The 23,180-nt window shown below is 49.2% G+C and overlaps 1 protein-coding gene across 4 annotated transcripts in view; it reads right to left on the reverse strand.

Moving 5' to 3' along the window:
- Nucleotides 1-23,180, reverse strand: part of Tbc1d8 (TBC1 domain family member 8) — a 96,645-nt gene that overhangs the window by 44,203 nt on the left and 29,262 nt on the right. Inside the window, exons 1-3 of one of the 4 annotated variants that reach the window (XM_060369912.1) lie at nt 21,039-21,082; nt 20,403-20,557; nt 7,986-8,096 (exon numbers count right to left, since the gene is read on the reverse strand). In XM_060369912.1, coding sequence (XP_060225895.1) covers nt 7,986-8,096; nt 20,403-20,557; nt 21,039-21,067 — 295 coding nt within the window. In that variant the 5' untranslated portion in view covers nt 21,068-21,082. Of the gene's footprint in view, nt 1-7,940; nt 8,097-20,402; nt 20,558-21,038; nt 21,083-23,180 lie in introns of those variants that run through there. The other 3 variants (XM_060369911.1, XM_060369913.1, XM_060369914.1) reach the window with 3 other exon arrangements.

The raw sequence follows: 23,180 nt of genomic DNA on the forward strand, positions 1-23,180 counted from the left end.
TGTGCGTCCTCTGCCACCTTGGCACAAAGTCCAGGAAGACACTCATCTGGTCCACCCGGGAGCACTTCCTCCCCCAGTGACACCCACTCTACTGAGACAAAGCAAACAGTGAGGTGGAGTACAAGAAAGCAGAACGCCAGCCACGGTCAAGGGCATGGATAAGAGGCCGTGCGTCAGAAAGCACACGCTGAAAGTACACTCTGTCAGAGCCTGCAGCGAAGCCGCCCGCCAGCACCCCGGCGCCTGGCGTGACCCTGGCAAGCAGCCGGCTTTCTGTGCTCTGCACCTTTCCCCCTCCAAAGCAGGGTGTGCAGCCTCTGCTGCTCTGCTGAGAGGAGCGAAGTGGGAAAATAAAGGGACTTGATGGAAAGAATTAGCTCCCCTGGCTCCTAAAACATGCACCATGTTTTGACTAGCAAATGTTTGGCACTTTCCTTTGCTCATCTTTGAAGTTTTCAAAGGATGTCTATTTTCGTTTTCCGAATCTAAACCATTAACTAAGTGTTCTTCAAACAACAGCAGTCCCTCCGCATCCCCAGGGGGCTGGGCCTGGATCTGCTGCATCCAGGCCTTCCAAAGACAGCAAAGTCCAGGGCTGCTCAAACTCCTTATTTAACTCGGCGTAGTGTTTGCAGGTAACTTACACACGCCTCCTGAATACATTAAGTCACTCTACATTCCTTACACTGCCAGATACAAAGTAAATGATACAGAATTCTCGTGGCATTTTGTTCATGGAATACCAAGAAGTCTGTATGTGACCAGTACAGATGCAAGGCAGATATAGTATTATTATATAATTGTAGTGTGTGTGTGCGTGTGTGTGTGCGTGCGTGTGTGTGTGTGTGTGTGTGTGTGTGTGCGCGTGTATGTGTGTGTGTTCCATGTTGGTTGAATGTGCAGGTACGGAGCCTGCAGACCAAGGCTCAGTTCACATATCCCCTCTCACGCCCAGCTGTGCACCCAGACCATTCTGCACGGGGCCATGGCAAGCACGCTCCTGGCAAGCATGCTCCTGGCTCCCTGCTCCTCCCTCCCTTCAGTTCAACCCCACGGGGCAGACTTGCTTGCAAGGCAGAGCCTCTGCACCGGTGCAGCCATGGATATGTCAGGCCACGCCAAGGCCAGAAAGACAAGCATTGTTGAAAGCCCTTCTGTGTAAGGACACTCCTGAGAGGAGTGAGCACCACCACTCACTGTACTCCAGGGTGCTTCTTCCGGGAACTGGAAAAACAAGCCCACCAGGCCTCAGCTGACAGTAAGAAACAGAGTTCACTTACTGCGAAAGCGGTTTGATTCTTGGGATGATCCTAACCAGGTAACTCAGAGCCCAGTGGCTCTTTCCTGTTCTCTTTTGTGCTTCCTAGAAATCAAATGTGGACAACAACCAGTCCAGCCAGTGTTCAGGGCTGTGTGAAGAACAGGATGTGCACCCAGGAAATTACCAGGACATGTCGTGTGGGAATAAGAGCAGTCAGTACAGTGGACAGCACGGCTGGGACATGACTGAGACCGCCAGACACCGCAACAGCAGCGAAACCTCGTCCTTACAGGGCCCCAAAGCTTGCTGCAGCGTAGGCATCCATCAGAGGTGACCTGGGGGTCACGCGTCCCATCTCCTGCATACCAGATATTCATGTTATGATTCATAACAGTAGACAACTACAGTTATAAAGTAGCAATGAAGTAATTTTAGAGTTGGGGGTCCCCACAGCACGAGGACCTGTATTAAAAGGGTCGTAGCACTAGGAAGGTTGAGAACCATTGCTCTAACCTGTTCGCCTAACTAGGGGTTAGCTCCTGGGATTCTACCCTCCTTACTCCATGCCTCCCGTCCTCACCCAGCTCATGTGCCAACTGCCTAATTCCCAAGCGAAAGCTGTCAGAAAATGGATTGCCACCCAGCCTCAAAAAGGAAATCCTGACACGTGTGACCGGTATGAGTGAACCAAGAAGACACCACGAGCCGGTCACAAAAGAATGAACCACGCACAACCCCACCAATGAGACGGGTGTCAGAATCAGTCAGAAAACAGGCGGCGGCGGCCGGAGGCATGTGGGGAGAGCATGCAAAGTGACTGCCTCCTGTGAGTGATGGGCGTTCCGGCTAAGGACGATGGCGACAGGCCTGCAGAGCAGCGGAGCCGGCTACAGGTGGTGCAGCCGAAGCCCACCCGTACAGAGCCCTGGAGCGCAGTCAGTACGCAATGTCGGCTTCCCGTGTACAGCGGCCTGGGTTAGCTGCCCCCACCGCAAGAAAAGGTTGTGACAAATCCTGTTAGCAATCGCTTTCCAACAGGCTTTTTTCTCTTAACGCACCTACAGCTTCACACGTGCTAGGCAAGTGCTACATACCAAGTTTCGTGCCCAGCCCTTTTTCAGCTTGGGCTTTTTTTTTCCTTACATTTTCATAGATGTACATAACATATTTTGAAAATATCTACCCCTGTCACGCTCTCTTAACCCCTTTCCTATCCCCAGCTAGCCATGTTTCTACCCCCCTATTTTTCTGAAGATGTGTGTGGCCCGATGAGAGTTTCCAACTTTGAATTTTGAGGCAGACTGCCTACTTACCCAGGCGGGCTATAAGCCTGTAATCCTCCTGCCTCAACTCCTAACAGCTGAGATTACAGGCCTGTGTCACGAGGCCCAGCAAAACATTCTCTTAACCATCCTAACTCTTACCTTCTGAGTTCTGTGTAAGGAGGAGACCCGCAGCCTGCCCCAGACCACCCTCAGTCAGACTTCCTAACACTGTGGTGAACGCCATGAACAAAAGCAAGGTGGAGAAGAAAGGGTTTATCTGGCTTATACTTCCAGGTCACAAGTCCAACACTGAGGGAGGTCGGGAGAACTCGAGCAGGCGGGAACCTGGAGGCAGAGAGGCCATGGAGGGCGCTGCTCACTGGCTTGCTCCTCACAGCTTCCTCAGCCTGTCTTCTTGCAGAACCCAGGACCACCAGCCCGGGGATGGCTCCACCCACGATGAGCTGGGCCCTTCCCCGCCAATCCCTAAGAAAACGCCCTACAAGCGTGCTACAGCCCAGTCTGATGGGGGGAGGCTTTTCCTCAACTGAGGCTCCCTCCTCTCTGATGACTCCAGCCTGTGTCAAGGTGACCCAAGAAGATTCGCTTGAAATTAATGCTGATAATTGTTGGTTGGGTGCAACCGGATCAGCTCCTAAGCTGGAGCTTTTGCTGAGCGTAAGATGCTCTTGGCACTCTGATCCCAAGCCTGGCCTGCCTTCAGGGTGCTCAGTATACTTCCGTCAGCCTGAGGGCTGGGCAAACACCAACCACAAAACCTCTTGCATAAACAGCAGTGTTGCTATGCCTCGGTACCATTATAAAGATAGAAACCCTTTGCCCAAGCCCTAATATCCAGGGCCACGTGAACCCACATCACCTTACAGAGAAGCCCCAGTTCTTCCCAACTCGGTCAACCGGTGGTGATTTACCAAGATTTATAAGTGACATTCTTGGTATTGTCTTGGTCACCATTCTGAAAAAGCTCTGAGTTATTTCCATAGTGGAAGCAGACAAGAAGCAAGAAAACACCAGTGCTCAGAGAAGCAGGTGGCAGATGCCAGGGAAGAAAATATCTGGGTTCTGAGCTGGAGGGCTGGGCCCATTTCTCTGTCCACAACTCAAAAACAACCCATCTCTCTAGCAGTGTCTGATTCTGCCTCAGCTACAGATGCTGACCATCTGTGCAGAGCCTATGGTTGCTTGGTCCATGTTGTAAAAATGGCCCATATCCTGGCTCTATCTAGACCACAGTTACCTTCAGGCCTTTTGCCAAGTAAATTAGCTGACCCATGAGACAATCCACCCATCTCCTTCACCTCTGCCTAAAAAGAGGAAATGGACACTCAAAGGCTCTGCTCAGCTCTCCAGCTCACCATCCAACAGTCACGCTTAAGTGAAGGTCTGGATTCCTCTTGCAGATTGTTCTCCCTGGCTGGACACAGACCCTTCCTACAGCTTTCTTCTTTTCCAGGGGCCCCAAACCATGGGCAGGGACCTTCCTCAAGGCTCAGGTCACAATTCAGTATTAACTGTGGTGAGTAGAGCTGAGTGTAAGATGCCCAAGTGACCAGCGACAGAAACCTCAGCATCCACATCAACCTCACAGGTCCAAGACTGAACAAGCTCACATTTCCCAATGAGAAAAACCTACTGAGAAGGTAAGTATTGTTTGCTGGACCTTCTGCAAGCAAGACGACAGGAAAAGTGGCATCTCTGCAAAATCAGGCTGTGTCAAGCCCAAGGCACAAGCCATATGCAGGAAGCCCATCCTGGCTCAACAGTGTGAGAATGGCTTCAGCTTCTCAGGACAGCTGCCTGGTGCAGTGGGGAGCCAGAGAAGCCACCGCAAGCAACGGTGGGGGAGTTTAGGGGAATTTGGAAATACTTAGCATAAAAGGCACATACATACATGACTTGTCCCCCTTTCAAGGCTTCTCTATCCACCGTGTTCTTTGCTGACCTCCCTGCCCACTTCTTCCCTGCACCAGTCTTTTCCCACACTGCTATGCACAGCTCCCATGGCCCTGCACAGCTGACACATTCTCCACACGATCTCTTGCATCAGGAAGCTGTCTGGTATGTAGCAGGAACCAGACACTCCTCCAAATGAATAGAGGAAAGAGAAGTGTTCTGAGATTTTTAAAAAGTGAGAAGATTGCTTGTAAAGCAGTGAAAAATCAAGAGCAATTAACATGTGCTGGAGATCTAGACAAAGAAGCTGAGCTATGGCCATGGGGCTGAATGCATTGGGCAGCTGCATCTAGAGAGCGTAGAATCGTGGACACAGCAGACATGTGGGCAGACTCTCACTGAGCTTCTGGGAGTGCTCTGAAGCCAAGTGGTGAGGAGACAAAAATCCAAGGCTTCAAATTCAGAGCACGGGCAACTCTTTCGCTTGAGGTAGGGTGCAGGATAGCATGAGGAAAGATGGGGATGCTACTGTCTTCCTACTACATCCGGTCCAGCAGAATGTCAGTCTTCTTTGTTCTATCCTCTGAACCCAAGCTAAAGTCACAGCATGCTAATGCCAGGACAGCATCTGATGCCCAAGCACGAGGGAGATAAGGACCAGCACCATGCTGGACATCAAGGAACATGGACAGATGATGTCAAATGGTTCAGAGATAGAGACTGTCCCAGCAGAAAATGGAACACCCCGTGAAGAAGAGGGGATGTTTCAGAAATAGTTCATGCTCCCAAGAATAGGGCGAGAACAGAAGTCTCAGAGGAGAAGATGGAGTAGAAGAAATAAAAAAAAAGAGATTGGAGACTGTGGATTACTGATCAACATCTGACAAAAAAAAAACCCCCTAGGTAAGTAAGTTAAAAACAAGATACAGAATATATTGCTGAAAACTGGATTAACTTAAGAATTATGAAGTGAATAAAGAGAACAGACTTAGCAAGATAGAGAAAAACAAATAGAAATGCAAAACCAACACCAAAAACTACCCAATATGCAGTAAATGCCAGGAAAAGAATTTTCAAACAAAGTCCATGAGCAGAATTACAGCAAAAAAAATTCCCACAACAATTTCAGAAATCACTGCGCTGATTGTAAGAGCACAGTGTGCCTACAATGCCAACCTACTGAGCTCATAGGAATAACAGGTTCTAGTCAAATCTTTCTAGCCCCGGGATAAAAGCAGTGTTGCATGCTTGAAAAGCATATAATCCACAAGTGGGAACGAGTAATGAGAGGAAATCTGTGTTGTCGTAGCAAACACTAGAAGAGCCTGAGACAGCTGCCACTAAGCAGAGTGCGGCCTAGGACTGTATCACACTTGGTTCCCAAAGTCAAAAGCCAAAGGCAGATAGATGTCTGTAAATGTGAACAAATACCCAAGATACACTGCTCAGGTGAAAACAGGATCCAGCCAGCTAAGCCATGAACAACAAAAAAACAGGAATGGTGGCTCACACCTTAATGTGAGCACTTGGGAGGCAAAGCAAGCCGATCTCTGTGAACTCAAGATCAGCCCGTCTACACAGAGCTCCAGGATAAAGGATGGGATGACTTCCTGAATGCCCGGCCCCCAAGAGAAAGAAAAAGAAAAATTAAAGAAATGGACCAAAAGAAAGGTTCCAGGTCTGGAACCTGTAAGTATTAAATTTGCATAATAGCTGGTCAATGTCCAGCACTCGGGGAGACAGAGGCAGGTGGATCTCTGTGAGTTCAAGGCCAGCCTGATCTACAAAGTGAGTCCACAACAGCCAAGGCTACATAGACAAAGCCGGTCTCAAAAATATCTGCATTAAAAACTGAGACAAACAGTAACAGAAAATACAGTAAAAAGAGGGAAGGAGGAAGGGGGGCGACCCTGAGGACGCGATTGCAGATCACGTCCGTCCATGTACGGTCCAGCACAGAAGCGCCTGCAACCCTAGGGCTGGGATCTGGCAGACATGGGCAGATCCCTCACTCAGGCTCGCTGCTCAGCCCGTTCAGTGAGAGACCAAGCTTCAACAGAACAAGGAAGAGAGGAGGTGTGGCGTCGGCCTGCGGCCTCTGGGAACCACAGAAGATCCACACCCATACCTGCTAAACACACAACAGAAATTACCATGGGAAACAGTGTTTGGGGTCTCAGTGGGATGAGTAACATAATAGCAACAGCTCAGTTAAATGAGAACTGCTGGAAGCAGAAGAGAGAATGTGCCGGGACTTTCCTCCTGCAAGGCGACAGAAAGCACTATTAGAACCCAAACACTGCTTTTCCGGCACTGCCACTCTACTGTGTATTTCGAAACAAAGTCCCTGGCCTCAGCCTTACATGTACCTTTCAGAAAGGAGAATTTCCCGTGTTAAACGTTTGAAGTGTAGCCATTTTTTGTTCTTCTTTAGTTCTTTTCTGCCTATTGAATCTAACTAATTGTAACACATAAACCAGCACTGCCTGTATCCACCTTAGAAGCCGCCCTTGTCTGCCCCTCTCTAGAAGGTACCTAGCAGGGACTAGAGTCTGGGGCAACAGGCATCGTCTTCCTGTTGTTAAAGGCATTTCTGTATAAATCTTTTTTATTATTATTATTGGAACGATCTGCCCTAGTTAAGAGAGAAGAGCAGGTGAGAATGGGCCGGATGTTAACAGTGGCTAGAACGGCATGGTGGGTGGGAATGAGAAGTGTTTTCAAACTTCTGCCTTTTCCATGTCCAGGACGGCTGGTGGACAGGAGGCCATGAGCGAAGCCTGCTGCACCCGATGCAAAGCCAAAACACTGCAGCCACGTGCACACGGAGACAGAGCGACCTGAATCCAGCGCTGGAATAAAGGTCTCCGTGTTCTCTTAGTGTGTAAATAGAGCGTGTGCCTCATGGAAAGAGCAGACTTTGGGCTTTGCTGCCAGCCAGGTGCTTCCATCCTGGAGGACCCGAGGGCCTCAGTACAGCAGCAAGCGGCCCCTGCAGCAAGAACAGAGCCCTGCAATGGAGAACGGGGGTGATTTCCAAATCCCCCCAGCACCTGGCAGAGCAGTGTTCTTTTTGTGCATATTTTGTGCATTCATTTCATGTATAAAACAAATTGGACACAGCCCTCAGACTCGGTCCTCCAGTCACTACAGTGGCGTGCGTACGAGGGCACACAGATCAGAGAAATGGGCTCAGTTCACTTGGAGCAGTGCTAGGGCTCTGAGATACCGCTAGAGACACAGCGCCCAGAGGCCCAGCCTTTATGCAGTTGTGGTGGTTGAAAGTGGCACAGAGACACGGAGGATGAGGTGGGAAAGAGTGAGAACAGAGGCACAAGGGGTGAAGAGGAAGAGGAGGAGAGCAAGACAAGGTGGCAACAGCGAGGGCAAGAGCGACCACAGCGCTCCAGAGGCGTCTCATTTCAAACACCATTGACATGCAGACACTCGGCATGCTTCGACTGCAAGGTCTGGAATGTTCCGAGTGGAACAAAACTCACCAGCGGCAATGGCCCAGTAAATGTCTGATCCATTCAGTAACTCACCACATGCTATGGGAGAATAAACCTGGGAGCCGGGGACTTGAAGCAGAATCCGGAAGGGAGCAACCCGTGCGCTGGAATCCAGTACCGTGTCCAGAGCACCCACAAGGCGACCTTCAAGAGAGACAGAGAGAGGACATCTGTGAGTCAAAGCATCCCCCACTCCCGTGTATGCAGCTGTGGAGGTTTCGATGACAACGGTGCCTTCCTTGGCGTGGTAACCAGGGCTGTGATGAAGCAACTCGGGGAGGGAAGGATTGTTTGGGCTCACAGATCCACACCACTGTTCACCATCAAAGGAGGCAGGACAGGACTCAAAGCAGTGCAGGAGCCTGGAGGCAGGAGCTGCCTGCCCCTGCCTGCATCCCGTGAGGACTGTAGCACACACCCGGTGAAAGACGCAGATTCAAAATACCCAGGAGTTCCTCGATCAACCCCACATCATTACAGAGGAGAGTCACAGCTCCCAGACGTGGGGAGCAACGTGCAGTGTCCTCTGTCGTGGGCCCCGTGCGGAGCCACGGGGTGGAGTCAGCACTTTCTGCGGCACCTGGGAATGTGGCTTTCCGTGGCCTTAACGTGTCTGATGATCACAGGCCCGTTTTCAGTAGCGCACCCCGCAGTTTGGGCTGTGTGGTGTGGCTGTCTGTAATGGTGACCACATTGGTTACAAATGTCCTTTCCAGCACAGGCTCCCAGACAGAGGCCTGGTTCCACTCATTCCTGGCAACGTGTGCGCAGTCACGCGGTTAAGGCAGAGGCTGCTTGGGACTGGAGAGTGGCTCATTGGCTAGAGAGCTTGCTGCTCTGTCGTGAGACTGTTGACCACTGGGTAGCTCGTAAATGCCGGAAACTCCAGCGCCAAGGGATCAGAGGCCCCTCCGGCCCTTACGGGCACCTTCATCCATAGTGACACACACACACACACAGTCACTTCCAGGCTTCTGCACTGCAACAGTATTGAACAAGCAGCCTGTGGACCAACTATGAACCTCCCACTCCTCAGCTCCTCAGGGTATTCACTCCCTGACGTCAGCATGGCCGTGCATTCCCTACTTTCGAGCCTGGGTGATAAGTCATTCCTATCCTTATTTCCCCGAATGCTCAGCCATCCCAGCAAACCTCTCCTAGCAGGTTTGAGTCCTTGGAACATGTCTTCACGGTTCTTTACATGTTGTAGCACAGTAAAGGACCCCAGCTTCATCCGCACCATCCTTGCTCCCGCCCCGGAAGCAGCCATTTTTCCAGGGGAACTCCTCCTTTAGCGAGGCGCTGCAGTTGAAAGCTAGTCCCTGATGGTCAGGGTCACAGCAGGATCTCAGAGGGGAAAGCCAAAGACTGTGTCTACAGGGCCTGGAGAGTTGATAAGAGCAGTGGCCGCTCTTAAAAAGAAAGCCAGGCATAACAGCACATGTTTTTAATCCAAGCGCTTGGAAGCAGAAGCAAGTGGATCTCTGTGAGTTCAAACCCAGCCTGGTCTATAGAGTGAGTTTCAGGACAGCCAGAGCTAACCAGTAAGGCCCTGCCTTGAAAAAAAACAATATATATGTTTGTGTATGTGTATATACACATAAATACAGATATATGACTATATAAAAACCAAATATATATGCATATACATATGTGCTATATACATGACTGTGTATCACATAGATGTGTTCATAGACATACATGTTTACATGTATATATACACTTAATGTTTCAATTTGTATATATATATATATACATACATACACAAAGAATACAAAGCTCAGTCTAGCCTCTATGTTACCACTTCCCTGCCTCGGCCTTCTGAGTAAGGATGACAGATATGCCTCACCAAGCCTGGCTTTCACGACTCCTGGCATGTTTAGTTACCCATCAGTCTTGTTGCAGCCAGGGTAACTGCCCTGGCAGACACTCCTCCTCACCCTAGCCAGGCTCCAACTATCCCACAAGCCCCTTGTTCTGGCCCCACTCAATGAGCTTCTCAGAAGGATAAAGGGCGCACAGGCTGTAAATCCAGTATTACTCTGCTACCTAGAAACCATGCCTCCTTCCGGTGCTCCCACCTTCCGGGTGACTGAGCAGCTGCCTTCTGGAATAGAGCCTCTCCTGATACAAAATCCAAATGGCAGCTGTTAGGTAGGAGGACCAAAGGTGTGTTCACAAAAGATGAGATAGCACATTTGTCTAGCGAAGGCGGGCTGGGGTGGCGACAGAGAAGCCGAGGAAAATTAGAAAGGGGCTAACTGCCCCACCCACCCTCGGCACTTCCAAGCGTGATCTAGAGCTTCCTTCTCTGTCTGACTGGCAGTGCTGGGGATTGAATCCGGTGCTGTGCACACACTAGGCGGGCACTTACCACCAGCTAGCACCCCAGCCTCCTGGGGGACTCAGGAACCAGGAGACAAGGATCGGGGACAGGTGTGTAGCAGCCCAGAGCAGCCACAGAAAAGTGGGGATTTTTTGACTGGACAGATCAGTTATTCCCCTCTCTAAGATTCAGGTGTTTTTGGAGGGTCAGGATGTCTTGCAAGAACCACGCCCTTCAACTATCGGGAAGGTGGGAAGGCTGTGTGCAGAAAGCCACAAGGGGACTTCCACTCCGGCCCAGCCTGGAAGTCATTCCATCCACACAAGAGAGAACTGAGCAGCCTGAGAGTGGGGACTTTTCCTCACGTCACCAAAGAACTGAGGTCACAAGTCAGACCACAATCCCCAAATCTAGAGACTGCAGGCATCCAGTCACAGGTGGGGTAGAGTTCCCCAGTCTAGAGCCATGGACCTCAGGAACAACTGAACAGAGGTGCTAGTAAACTCTTGAGTGCAGACTGAGTGTGAGCTTGTGATAATCATATTTAACAGGTTAGCTCATCTAACAGGAAGGCAAGAGCACAGTAAAGTGAAATGCAGAGAGAGAAAGGGGATTTAAAAGCCAACCTGCAAATCCACCCCACAGGGGGAGATTATCCTCCAAAACTGAAAGAATCACGTGCCTGTAATCCAGCAGCGTGGCAGGGACCCAGCAAGCTGGTGTGAAAGAAAACACCGCCAGCCCTCAGGTGCGCAGCCAGCGAGGGCAGCCATCAAGCTGAGAGAACTCTGCACAGCAGTGCGCATCAGCAATCCAGAGCTTGGGCACAGTCAGGAGGACGTAAACTGAGGGCCTGCCTGGAACACACAGCAAGATTTATGTCTAGAAACAATAATGCTATTAAACTTTTTTTTTTTAATCCTGGAGGGAGCTGAATAGATTGATCAGCAGTTGAAGGAATGTCTGCTCTTCCGGAGGACCAAAGTTCAGTTCCCAGCATCCACTAGGAGGCTCACAACCATCTGGAACTCCAGTCCCAGGGGAATCTGACGCCCTCTTCTGGCCTCCAGGAACACTGCACACATGTGATTCACTTACACACAAACAAAACACTCTCACACACAAAATAATACATTTTTTAATATCCTAAAAGAGAAATGCTTTCTTAAAAAAAAAAATCCAGGCAATTGATTCCCAGCTGACCAACCCACAAGATTTCTTCAGGGAGAGAGAGAGTCCTGTGGATCAGAACCTAGAGTTGCCCAAGAAAAAAAGTCGGTGAGAGAAGAGAAAATGGGCTCTCACAGAGCACTCAGTTAAAATAAAGGAGGGTTGAAACAGGGTAATAAACAGCGAGAAGGTAAAAAGGGTTAGAAATTGCCTTCACTGCACCAACTTATGACTTCATGGTTTTGGTATAAATACACCAACTAAAAGTGATTTTATTTTCCCCCTTGGAGTGTATTTTTTTAAATGACGAATCCCATGTTGTAGGAAACTCACATAGGATAAGGTTAGAAGTAAGAAAACAGTACCTGAACACCCTGTTTATTTTATTTAAGGGTCTCCTGTGGCCCAGGCTGGCCTCAAAATCACTGCATCTGCACAGGCCGAGCTTAACCCTCCACTTCTCCTTCCTCCACCCCACGAGTTGTGGATATGGGCTGTGTGCCACTGCAGGAAGCTCGTGCTGACTGACGCCCATGCACAGTAGGCAAGACATGTTCAACATCAGCACTGCATGCCTCTAACCCCAGCAGGTGGATCTCTGAGTTCAAGGCCAGCCTGGTCTACAGAGTGAGTTCCAGGACAGCCAGGGTTACAGAGAAGCCCTGTCTTGAAAACCAAAAATAAATAAACAAAAAGCCTTAGAGAAGAAAACCTTGTCATTTTCAGAATAGATGGAACCTGAGATCATTGAGCAAAATAAGCCAGTCTCAGAAGACTAAACCTGACGATTTTCACTCATATGCCAAACCTAAATGTGTGTGAGTGAGCTTCTGTGTATTTGTGTGTGTGTGTGTGTGTGTGTGTGTGTGTGTGTGTAAGAGGATTCTAATTGAGAAAAGGGATGCGAAGGAAGAGGGCCATGGGGGATAAACTGGGTAAACATTGTCAAAGCACAAAATACCTGTATGAAAAGAACAATGAAACTGTAACACTGACTACACGATGAATATATACAAGCACAAAATCTTAATAAATAAAATTTAAAAGATGTTTCACCTTTCAAATGCCAGAATAAGGAAGGCAAATGGATCAATAGGTACTAGACTAACACTGGTTAAAATAGCACATCTGTGTTAATTTTAGACAAAACAGGTTTCATAACAGGAACACCAGCAGGTTAAAGAGTGGCATTATGTAAGGCTGAAGGGGTGGACTCTGCAGGGACGTGCAGCAGTCACTAACTCGCATGAACCTAATCACCCTGACAAGAATGGTAAGCGATAGGGAAACAGATGCATCCAGCATCCTAGCTGGAGACTTGGACGCACAAATTCTAGCCCCTGGTGGCTCCAGCTTGCAGACAAGTGAGCCCACAACTACTCCAAGCGGTTTTATGACAGCTGAATCCAATCTGTGAGAATCCTTCACCAGCACCTAACTGTGCATCCCAGGTTTACAGTGACATGTACCAAAAGAGCCCTAAGCCAAACCCTGCCCGAAAGGGACAGCAATCACACCAGCACATCTTAGGCTGCCGTGGATTGAAACCAGAAGCCGAGGAACGAAAAGCAAACTGGAAAATCCCCCCAAATTCAGAAATTAAACAACTTCAAATAACACAGTTCAAATAAAAAAACCCTCAAGAGAATGTTTTAAGTACTTTAATTACGTGCAAGTGAAGTTTTACAAATTAGACAGCTGTGCGGGGCCTCGAACCTGTAATCCCAGCATTCCCCAGGTCATTCGTGCTAAGGCAGTGTGCAAAGCAGACCAAGATGCTGAGAGCTCCCAGGAAGCAAGGGATTAGAGCTGATAACTGAAAGAGAGATAAACGATCTTATGCCTCTAAAATCACCAACTTACACAAAATGGCACAATGCTTTAAGGAAACGAACTACCAAAACTCATGAGAGTGATGGATCGTTTGAACAAACCCAGAAGGAAACATCAAAGAAACTGAATCAACAACCAATCGCCTGAAGAAACTCGGCAGCCCAGATGTGCTCACCTGTAGATTACTGCTGAACCATAAGGGACAACAGCGACGCTCTAAGATCTCCCTCAGAAAATCCTTGTTTAGAACATTCTACTGTGAGTAAAACCCACGTTCCTGAAACAACCAAATCAACACACCTACTGAACAAAGAAAGCTACCACACCGCCCCGGCAAGAGGTCATCAACAAAACATTAGCCACGAAGTCCAATATTGAATAAAGTAAATCAAACTCCACGGGCAACTGTGAATCACTGGGCATACAAGAGTAAGACATTAGAAAAATACAGCACCAAGCGCATCTTGTGTCAAGCTGCACAGAAGAAGTATCTGAAAAAAAATCTAACACTTATTCATGGTTAGTTAAAATGAAACCAACCCCCCAGGAGTTAGGAAGGCCTGCGATTTTGAAGTCTCTCACCAGACACAGATCACCCTACAGCTACCGTACTCAACGGGAAGGAACAAACACTTTCCTACCAAAATGAGGCCGATGCTGTCCCACACCACTCCCACGAAGCCTCATACTGAAAGGCCTAGCTGACACAGCAAGACATAAAAAGGAAATAAAATGCGTACAATAGGGAAGAGAGAAACAAAACATGGCTCAGAGCTGGCATGTGTGTCCACCACCACCGAACGTCTCCTAAGGAACTAATACCCAGAGTGCAGTACTTGCTGGACACCTTGTCACCCTAGGACAACAGCTGCTCTGCTGTTTCAGGACTAAACGCCTGGACAAAGCACGCCACTGCGGGCAATAGTCAAAGGTACTTTTGTCAGGCACAAGTTTGACTATTAGGCATACATCTACATGCGTAAAGCTCAAAAAGGATGATGAAGGAGAGCAAAGAAATGTAAGTGGAAGATTCCGAGCCATTGTGGTGATGGTGCCTCCTAGTTTCATCTGCAGAGGCAACTCAACACCAATAAAATCCTAGCATGCTATTTACAAATATTGAGAATTGACTGAACATCTGAAGGAGAAAGCAAAGGCCTACAAGAGCCAACAGCCTCTGGAGAACAGATTCAAGACCATTCAAAGTCGGACTGCAGAGCAGAGTTACGAAGATCAAGCATTCCACAGGCCGGCGGGGGAACACACACCCTCACAGACAACCAAACACCCCCAGACCTTCAACAGAGGAGAAAGGCTACTTGGCGGGAGAGGAGTCTTTTCAGCAGCTGGCGCATAACGAAAAGAATTAACCTATGTGGCAGACTTTACCTCACTCACAAAAATTAACCCAACAGCCTACTGCGGTCTGAACTATCACACGCAAACCACAGAAGTGCCAGAAGGGAAGACAGAGCATCTAGATGACCTTGCATGTGACCAATCTTCACTGTTTAAGAACTGACAAGAGATTTCTGAACCAACTCACTGAGGTGAGCAAGGAGAACTGTATTCATGAATACATAAATAAATTAGAGCTTAAATGGAGCTTAAGAGAAGAAGCTCAAAGGTATGTATATATGTACGTATGTATGTAGTGTATGGGATACAGCTTATCCATCCTGCGCTACTACAGTTAGCTATTAGAATTAAACAGCAGCTCGAGAGCCCTGGTCCACACCAAAGCAGGAGTTCCCAGGGTGGGAAAAGGCAGATCAAGGCGGGAGGAGCTGAGCGCTAAGCATGAATCATGTTTGACCTCGCGCGCACACACACGTAGACAGCTACCATGATGGTTAGAGTCAGAGGAATGGCCGCGGAGCTCAGAACAGCGCCATGTCTGGACGTGGCCCCGAGGATATTTCTAGAAGAAACTGGTGTCTCAATTGATGGACCTACTAAAGAATGTCCACACTCACCCTAGGAAGACACAGTCAGTCATGAATGGCCCACACAAAACAAGATGCGAAGGAAAAGTGAATTCTCTTTTCTCCAGCTGGGGCATCCATTTCCCGTTTATTGCACTTGGATTCCTGAGCTAGAGGGGCTCCGGCCTTCAGACTCCCAGACTTACTCCAGGGCCCCATCTCACCCCAGGCTCTCAGTTACATAATCAGTTTCTCTAGTCTTCTGCTAATGATGGAAACATTAATGATTTCCAGCAGGATGAGCTATCCTGGGAATTCGCAGCCTTCACAATTGCTGAGATCGGTAATGAAAGTTTGTATCCCTCCCTCCCGGTGGAAACAGTGAAAGGTTTCACACAGGCAGAGCTGAAGCTGCAGAACCTTCCTTACCCGTTTAGAAGCAAGTCTATGGTCCTAAAAAGCAGGCACAGGCATGAGCACAGGCTGCCTCAGAACAGGAAAGCAGGCAGCAATGGTGCAGTAAATCTCAGGCGGGTCCTCCAGGAGAAGCCCAGAAAAGGCCGCACAGTCAGAGCAGGGGAGACAGCTCAGCAGCTGAGAGCAGCTGCTGTTCTTGCAGAGGACCCAGGTTCAGTTCTCAGCACCCACACCAGACAGCTCACCTCTGCCTATAGCTCTAGTGTCAGAGGATTCAACAACCTCCTGACCACCACCACCTCCTGCACTCCCAGGAACACACACACAATTCAGAGGTGACAGTTCTCTGCGTGTTACTGCCCCTGAAGGCCTTCCAGTGGGACGGGACGTGTAAATAAAAGCTGATGGTCTTGATGTTATATAATCCTGCCTAGGCCAAGCAGAGTGCTAATGTGTTGGGTTAGAAAAAAAGCAAATTTAAATTTTATACACACACACACAGAAACATAAAACTTAGGATATGAAAAGGCTATAGACTAAGGAATAGTCCAATGTGTTTTAAGCTAAGTGCCACTAAAAAAGATTTTCTTGTTTATAAAGTAAAACAAGCAACAAAACTCACGCAGTCAACCATGACAATTGTTCTTGAAAAAAGGAAGTATTTTGGTATAGATCTGGCACAGCCGAAGCACAGCACACCTCAAGATCACAGTGGCGAACTCCACGGGGCGTGTCACACTAGCTCCCAGCAGGCCACTGGCTGCCCTGTTGGGTGGCAGTTTCCTCTGAGGTTAAAACTGCCCAATTCTGGAGGGAAGTCCTTAACACACAGGGTGTTCTAAGGCAGTGGATCCTGACCCCTGTGGGGGTCAGACGACCCTTTCAGAGAAGTCACCTAACGCCATCAGAAACACAGATACCTACATTACGATTCATAACAGCAGCAAAATTACAGTTCTCAAGTAGTAACGGAAATATTTTATGGTTGGGGGGTCACCACAACGTGAGGAATTGTATTAAAAGGTCACAGCATTAGGAAGGTTGAGAACCACTGCTCTAAAGAGAGGTGAAATAATCCATCATGCAAGGAAGTATCTTAAACTCACAAAGCAAACAAGTAGGCTTCAGGAAGTCCCTGAAACTGACCACACTCACTAGGCCGGCCCCTTCCTCCCTCCCCAAGCATGTATAAAGCAGAAGGGACCACTGAGGCACACTCTCGGACAAGCCACACTGTCTAGGAAGGGCCGGACCAATGGGGTTATCTGGAAGGGTCTCCCTGCACCCTGCTGAGCTGCCTGCAGTGAGCTCCAGGTTTCTAACCTCTGTGAGCTGTCACCGTGCTGGGGTGGGCCTCTGGAGATGCAGGGTCCTCAGGTGGTTTCTGCTCCTGTAAGTAGCCCCACAGCAAAACTCGCTGGTTCACTAAGTTGTACTGTGGTGGGTTCCTTACTCTTCAGTCTGCTGCAGGTTCCCTGTCTGGGGTGGGCAGGCATTTGTTCACATCTCCCCAGGAACCGTGCCGTAAGTCGCCTCCAAAGCAGATTTCAGCCCTGCAGGTCCGGCCCACTCTACACAGGCAGAGCACTTACCTTGTTGCTTTTGCTCTGCCCTTCTTAATGTTTAGACATGTTGAAGTATGTCTAGACACGTAGACAAACACCATTACAGCTATATCCAGTATTCAGTACAGTAGCATGCTTGTAGCCTGAGGGCAGTGAGATGGCAACCGTGTGTAAGTGTGAGCAAGTGTGCTCCAGTGTTACCAAGCAGCAGTGGATTTCACCACACATGCCATCCTGGGTAATGCACGGCTGTGCGTGTACAAACATCCTGCCGGCTTCATCACTGCAGCTCACTGTCGCCGTTGCTTAGAGGGATACCTCACTGAGCGTGGAGGCACACGCCCTGTCCTTCCAACACTTGGAAGGCTGGTGGCTCCAGGAGGACTGCCACAGTTCAGGCCAGGCTGCACCATGAGCTGCAGCCTGATGAGTCTGCATTGTTAAAACAATGTCTAGATATGTGTACACACACGTGTTAGCATGCATACACATATCCTTGCTCCCTCGGACAGTGGATCCAGAATCGGTAACACACTCAGCTCCTGCACCTGGTTTCTGCTACCTTTCTCCAACAAATACTTGTGACCAAAATCGGATCTGTGCCCAAAAAGTCAGGCTTGGCCACCAGACCTCCATAAGGCAGCTAAACGCCCAATTTAATAGTTAAAACACAGAGAGGTGAGTTACTTAATGTGAACACACTGGGAAGAGGAATAAAAATCCAGTGACCCCCTCCATCCATCTCCCAGTTGTGGCCATAGTGAACAAACCCCCATTTTGTGCTTTTTACTATTTATTTGGCTATTCTAATTGACTTGAGGACACGGAGCTAAGCCTGCCTTTCTTGGAGCACTGTACCCCAAATTCAGAAAAAGAAAAAAAACAAAACAAAAACCAAAACAAAACAAAAAACACAGGGTCCCTTCTGGAACTGTGGCAGAAGATAGTCAAGAGAAGCCTGGAGTATTCTGTACTGCCACGCAGTATGGAAGCACCAAACACACGATGTGCACATGCTCACACACACGCACGCACGCACACACGCACACACACACACACGTACGCACACAGGCACACACACATGCATGCACACACACACACACGCACACGCTCACCAACGATATGGAAAGCAGGATAACACTACAGCGGAGACCTTTGGCCACTTCTGGTCGACATCCCCAGTGACGTGACGCTGTCTGTGCACAGTGACGATGTGAAGGGATTTGAAGACACTTGGCCTCTGTCTCTTCTGCCCCAACACCAGCCCGTCTATGGACTTTGAGAAAACACCACACGAACCCCAAAGGAAGGCTGTTCCAAGAACACACCACCAGCCGCAATGTGGCTGTCACATGTGGTCATCAACGTCAGCAAAAGCCAGGAAAGGCTCAGGAAGCCCCAGGTTTCCCTGAACAGGGTTCTAAAACAGGCTAAGGAAATCCCAACACTCACTCACTGTTCACAGAGCAGGCCCCAACACGAGTCACATGGCCCTCAGGTCTGCATCAACAGGATCGCTCCTTCTGGAAGCTCCAGGTGAGAGCACATCTGGCGCCCTTCTAGCCTCTGAAGCCACCCCTTCACTTGGTTCATGACCCCAGGCTCCATCTTCAAAGCCACCAGGAACCCGCCCTGACTTCCCGCAGCTGTGACAGTCCTCCCTGCGGACCCCGGAGCCACTCTACGGCAGAGCACTGACTTCACACTGCTGGGCAAGGCCCTGAATGTTTGCAGCCTCTGGGATCACTGCTCAGTAAACTCGTCTTTTCTTGTTCTTACTGAGCTCGGGGCTGGCTGGTTCAATTCCTCTCCCAGCTGACTGATTCAATCCAGCTTCTCTCTCGGCCTCTGAATTGCTCTTCTGGGCCTCAAACTAACTCCAGCCATCTTTTCTAATCTTCTGGCTCCTCCTCATTCTCTGGCTCCTTCTGTCTTCACCTGTGTCTAGCTTGTTCTCTCATTCAACCTCTCTCTGTAAAACTCTCCAGGTAAAACTGCCTCCTCTCCCCTCATTCTCTGTGTTGCTCACTTAAGTAGCTTCCCTTTGATCTCTGTTCTCATGAGAGTTGGGTGTATTCTAGTCTGTCAAATCTTTCTCTGATTCGTCACCTTTTCTGCCACTCAATTAGACGTCACTTTCAAACACGGCTGCTTCCTTCTACAAACTAACTTTACCTTCAGTGTTTGGGATTAAAGGAATATACTGAGAGACCAAAGAATTGAAAATTATTTTCTTTTGGTTATTGAATTAAAGTTTAAAGCACAAGCCTGAATGAAGGCCAGCCAGGTGGAGACATGTCTGGCCACCTGTGCGGAGGAATCATCTTAACTACATTCTTTTCCTGCCCACTAGAGATACAGTTGCTAGGAAACTTGCCCAGGTCAGAACCGTTTATGGACTTGGCACCTAAAGTAAACCAACCATTTCAAAAGTCAATTTCCCTCACCCCAATTATGTAACACCAAGGCATGTAACTCCCTGCTTGCAGCTTTTCCCTTTAAGAACCTTGTTCCCTTAGACCACCCCGCTGCATTCCTCTCTGTTTCCACAGGGAGCTCAAGACCCAGGCTCAAGATTGTATCCAATAAACCCTCATGTGTTTTGCAGTGGAGTCGATTCTGGGTAGTCTTTACGGGTCTCACAAACTGGGCATAACAATACCACCATGCCTGGATCTAAGCTTTTCTTTACCTGAAACTTGCTCTATACCAGGCTGGCTTTAAACTCAGATCTGCTTGCCTCTGTCTCCTGGATTAAAGTGTGTCTGTATTCCAGCTGGATCACACAGACCTAGAAGGCCTTTAGACGTGACCTTTTGCCAGAGCAGCCAAGTTCTGAGTTAAAATTCCTCTACAGAGCCTCCTAATGTCTATGGGACCAAACCAGAGAGAAGATGCAAAGAAGACACACAGAGAAATGAAGACAGCACAGAAAAATGAAAACCCTGAGAGAACAAATCTGTAACACCAAATTTGTTGTAGAATTTTTCTTGAATAGACAAAATTTTTAAGAGTCTGAATGGCAAAATCATGAGAGAAAGATCTCTATAAATTCCAATCAAAAACAAGTGCAGGATGCTGAGGCGGAAGAGCATGGGAAGAGTCCAAAGACAGAATACATAAGTAAAGCAAACATTAAGCCAAGCTCCGACACTCAGCCCCTGACAGAGGTGTGCACACACGGTTAACTTTAAAACACTAGCACCCTACGTACCGTGTGTTCCCATGCAGGCATCTTTCTGCGAGTGGCGTGACACAGCTAAGGCTGGGAGCATGAAGTGACAAGGACATGGGATGGGTCCTGGCTGCAGGCTTAAAGAACCGGCAGTGACGCGGTGCACGGAGGCACACATCTGCAGTTCCAGCACTCTGGCAGTGGAGGCAAGAGGATCAAGAGTTCAAGGCCAGCCTGGAGTACTTGAGACCATCTCAAAAATGCAAAAAGGGGTTAGAGAGCCCGCTGATCTACGGAAAACCAGAGTCCGGTCCCCAGCACCTACAGGTGATGTCCAGTCATCTGTAGCTCCAACTGCAGGAGAACCCCAACACATCTGGCCTCGGACACTCACATACACAAACCCACAGACAGACAAAAAGGTAGCGAGCCATTACATAAAACCAATGTGCCCAAGTTAGCAACTGATTTTAGGGGGACCCCCCAGGCAGCTTGTAGGGTATGGTCTGGTTTCCCCTCAGCAGAGGCTCCAAACAGCTTCTCTGGCACTGCAGAAAAATCCTCCTGTCATACCAGTGAGCAAAACACTCCTATTTTTAGGCTATAAAAATAACAGCTCTGGCTGAGAGCAATGTTGGGTGACAAGCTGTAAGATGAGGGACCAAGGGGGCTTACGAAGAGCTGGCTCCCTCGTGAGGGGCCATCGTCCTCTGATCCCTGCCCCGGGAGGCCAGGCTTGAGATGAGACGGCCGTGTTGACAGGGACAAACACAGGCGCTGGGAGAAACCATCCCGAGGCTTTGTAGTTTCTTAGTGCTGGGGCACCAAGGCGATGTTCTCAGCTCTTACCAAAAATAATCCGGCAGGGAGACTCTCTCCCCCGCACCCATTTCTAACGGAGGCATTCAGCCTCCCACTTCCACACAGAAAGTGCTTCAATAAAGCCTGCAGTCTTTTTTTCTTTCTTTCTGCCTTTGTGTTAAACAAAGTGGGTCTCTAATGGCTTTGGGTTCAGACACAATCTCAGTGGTTTCATGATGGAGAATTCCATCCTCGAGTAAAGGGATTCCTGTTATTGCACAGCCTTCAAAGTGTGCGCACTGGGCACCACAGCCCCTCGGGGAGACCCCGTGCGCTGGCTGGCTCTGTCTTTCCATTAGGCTGGTGTGGTTCTGGGCTGTATTTGAGGGTCCAGAAAAAAAAAGAAGAGGGAAACCAAAAACCAGGTGGGCTGTGGAGGCCGCTTGTCTGGGACGCACACGGCGGGTTCAATGTCTGACATTGAAAGGAAAAGAATGTTAAATTTACAAATAACCAGAAAGATCCCATACCCAGCCAGGCGTGGTGGCACACGCATTTAATCCCAGCACTCAGGAGGCAGGGGAAGATCTCTGAGTTCAAGGCCAGCCTGGTTAAAAAAAAAAAAAAAAAAAAAAAAGCACTAGCTACCAACTGAAAGAATTTGGCGTTCGGCTTTTCAATGTGAGGCCTCTTCCTACTCCAAGTGACAGCACCCAACCAAACTCTGAACTGTGAGCACTCTTCTGAGAGTGTACTGTAGAACCCAATGTCCCTTTGACCCGTAACCTTTATGTTCCACTCCAATCTCCCCTAAACCAAGAGGTGCCGTGTCTGTTCATCCACAACAAACCACCGAGCAAAGCCAAATCACACCCAACAGCCCAGCAACAGCCACCAAACACACTCATCCCTCATAACTAAGGAGACAGTATAACAAAGGTGCGCCTGTTACAGGCACCGGAAGAGGCTGCAGAAGCCACCACCTGAAGAGCAGAGTATGGACATGTGTGCCCTGAGGAGCAAGGCAGGGTACTGAAGGTGTGGCCAGCCAGCTGCTGGACTCGCCTCAGACAATCCTTGCAGCAGCTTGGCTTTCTCAGGAGGCCAGGGAGGGTGGCAGGGTGGATGCCAGCCTCCATCAGCCAGGGAGACGTGCTGCTCCTGCTTTATAGCCATGCTACGGAAGAGCGGAGAGAAGCTTCTGACAGGTCCTTGCAGGCTAAGTCACTGAGGCCAGAGTTCATTTTGCAGCAGAGCTGTGAAGAAGGTCAGTGGTGATGGTCACACGTCAGTGGGCAATACTCAAAACCATGGAACTTCAAGGCGGGCGTGGGGGCCAATTTATGCATAGAAAGCACGGGAAACCCCGATGGTCCAAACACCTGAACTCAAAAGCAAATATAAGTTTGGCCTTGTCTACAAGTGAGGAATTGAGAACATTCTGGAGCAGGATCTGAATTAGTGCAGCTGACGCTGGTATCTCCCTGCTCTGTAAATAACTCCTGGATGGGGTCCAGGCCCTCTGCCTGGCCTCACGGTAAAGGCAGGGGTGCTGTGCTGCCTCTCTAAGGGGGATGAGGTAATGCTCAGAGCGCACTGGCCAGAAGCAGCCTGCAGAGAACGCCAACGGGTCTGGCAGTCCAAGCCTGAGGACCGCTGACGCTTGTGACCACAGATACGGAGTGTGCGATTCCATGAACGCCTCCAGCATTCCACCCACATGGCCCTTGCCTGGCCTGAGCTGCGCTGTGGTGTGATGAGAGCACAGACAGTTCATTGCTTGTCTCTAAAAGCAGAGGGCCACGGACATGGCGGGAAGAAGAAACAGCAAAGGCCTGGCAAGCTTTAAGCTCTAACAGAACCTTCACATGAAGTGCCAGCTGCCAGAGGCATCCAGAATAGACAAGCATTTGCCACACGGTCCCTGCCCAGCCCAAGGCCCATGCACAACTGTTGCTGAGACCCACAAGGACAGCGCCTCTCCTCCCCGACGCTCTGGCCATCAGCAGCTGTGGT

This window comes from Meriones unguiculatus, chromosome 16 (assembly GCF_030254825.1).
Source record: "Meriones unguiculatus strain TT.TT164.6M chromosome 16, Bangor_MerUng_6.1, whole genome shotgun sequence".
NCBI lineage: Eukaryota > Metazoa > Chordata > Mammalia > Rodentia > Muridae > Meriones > Meriones unguiculatus.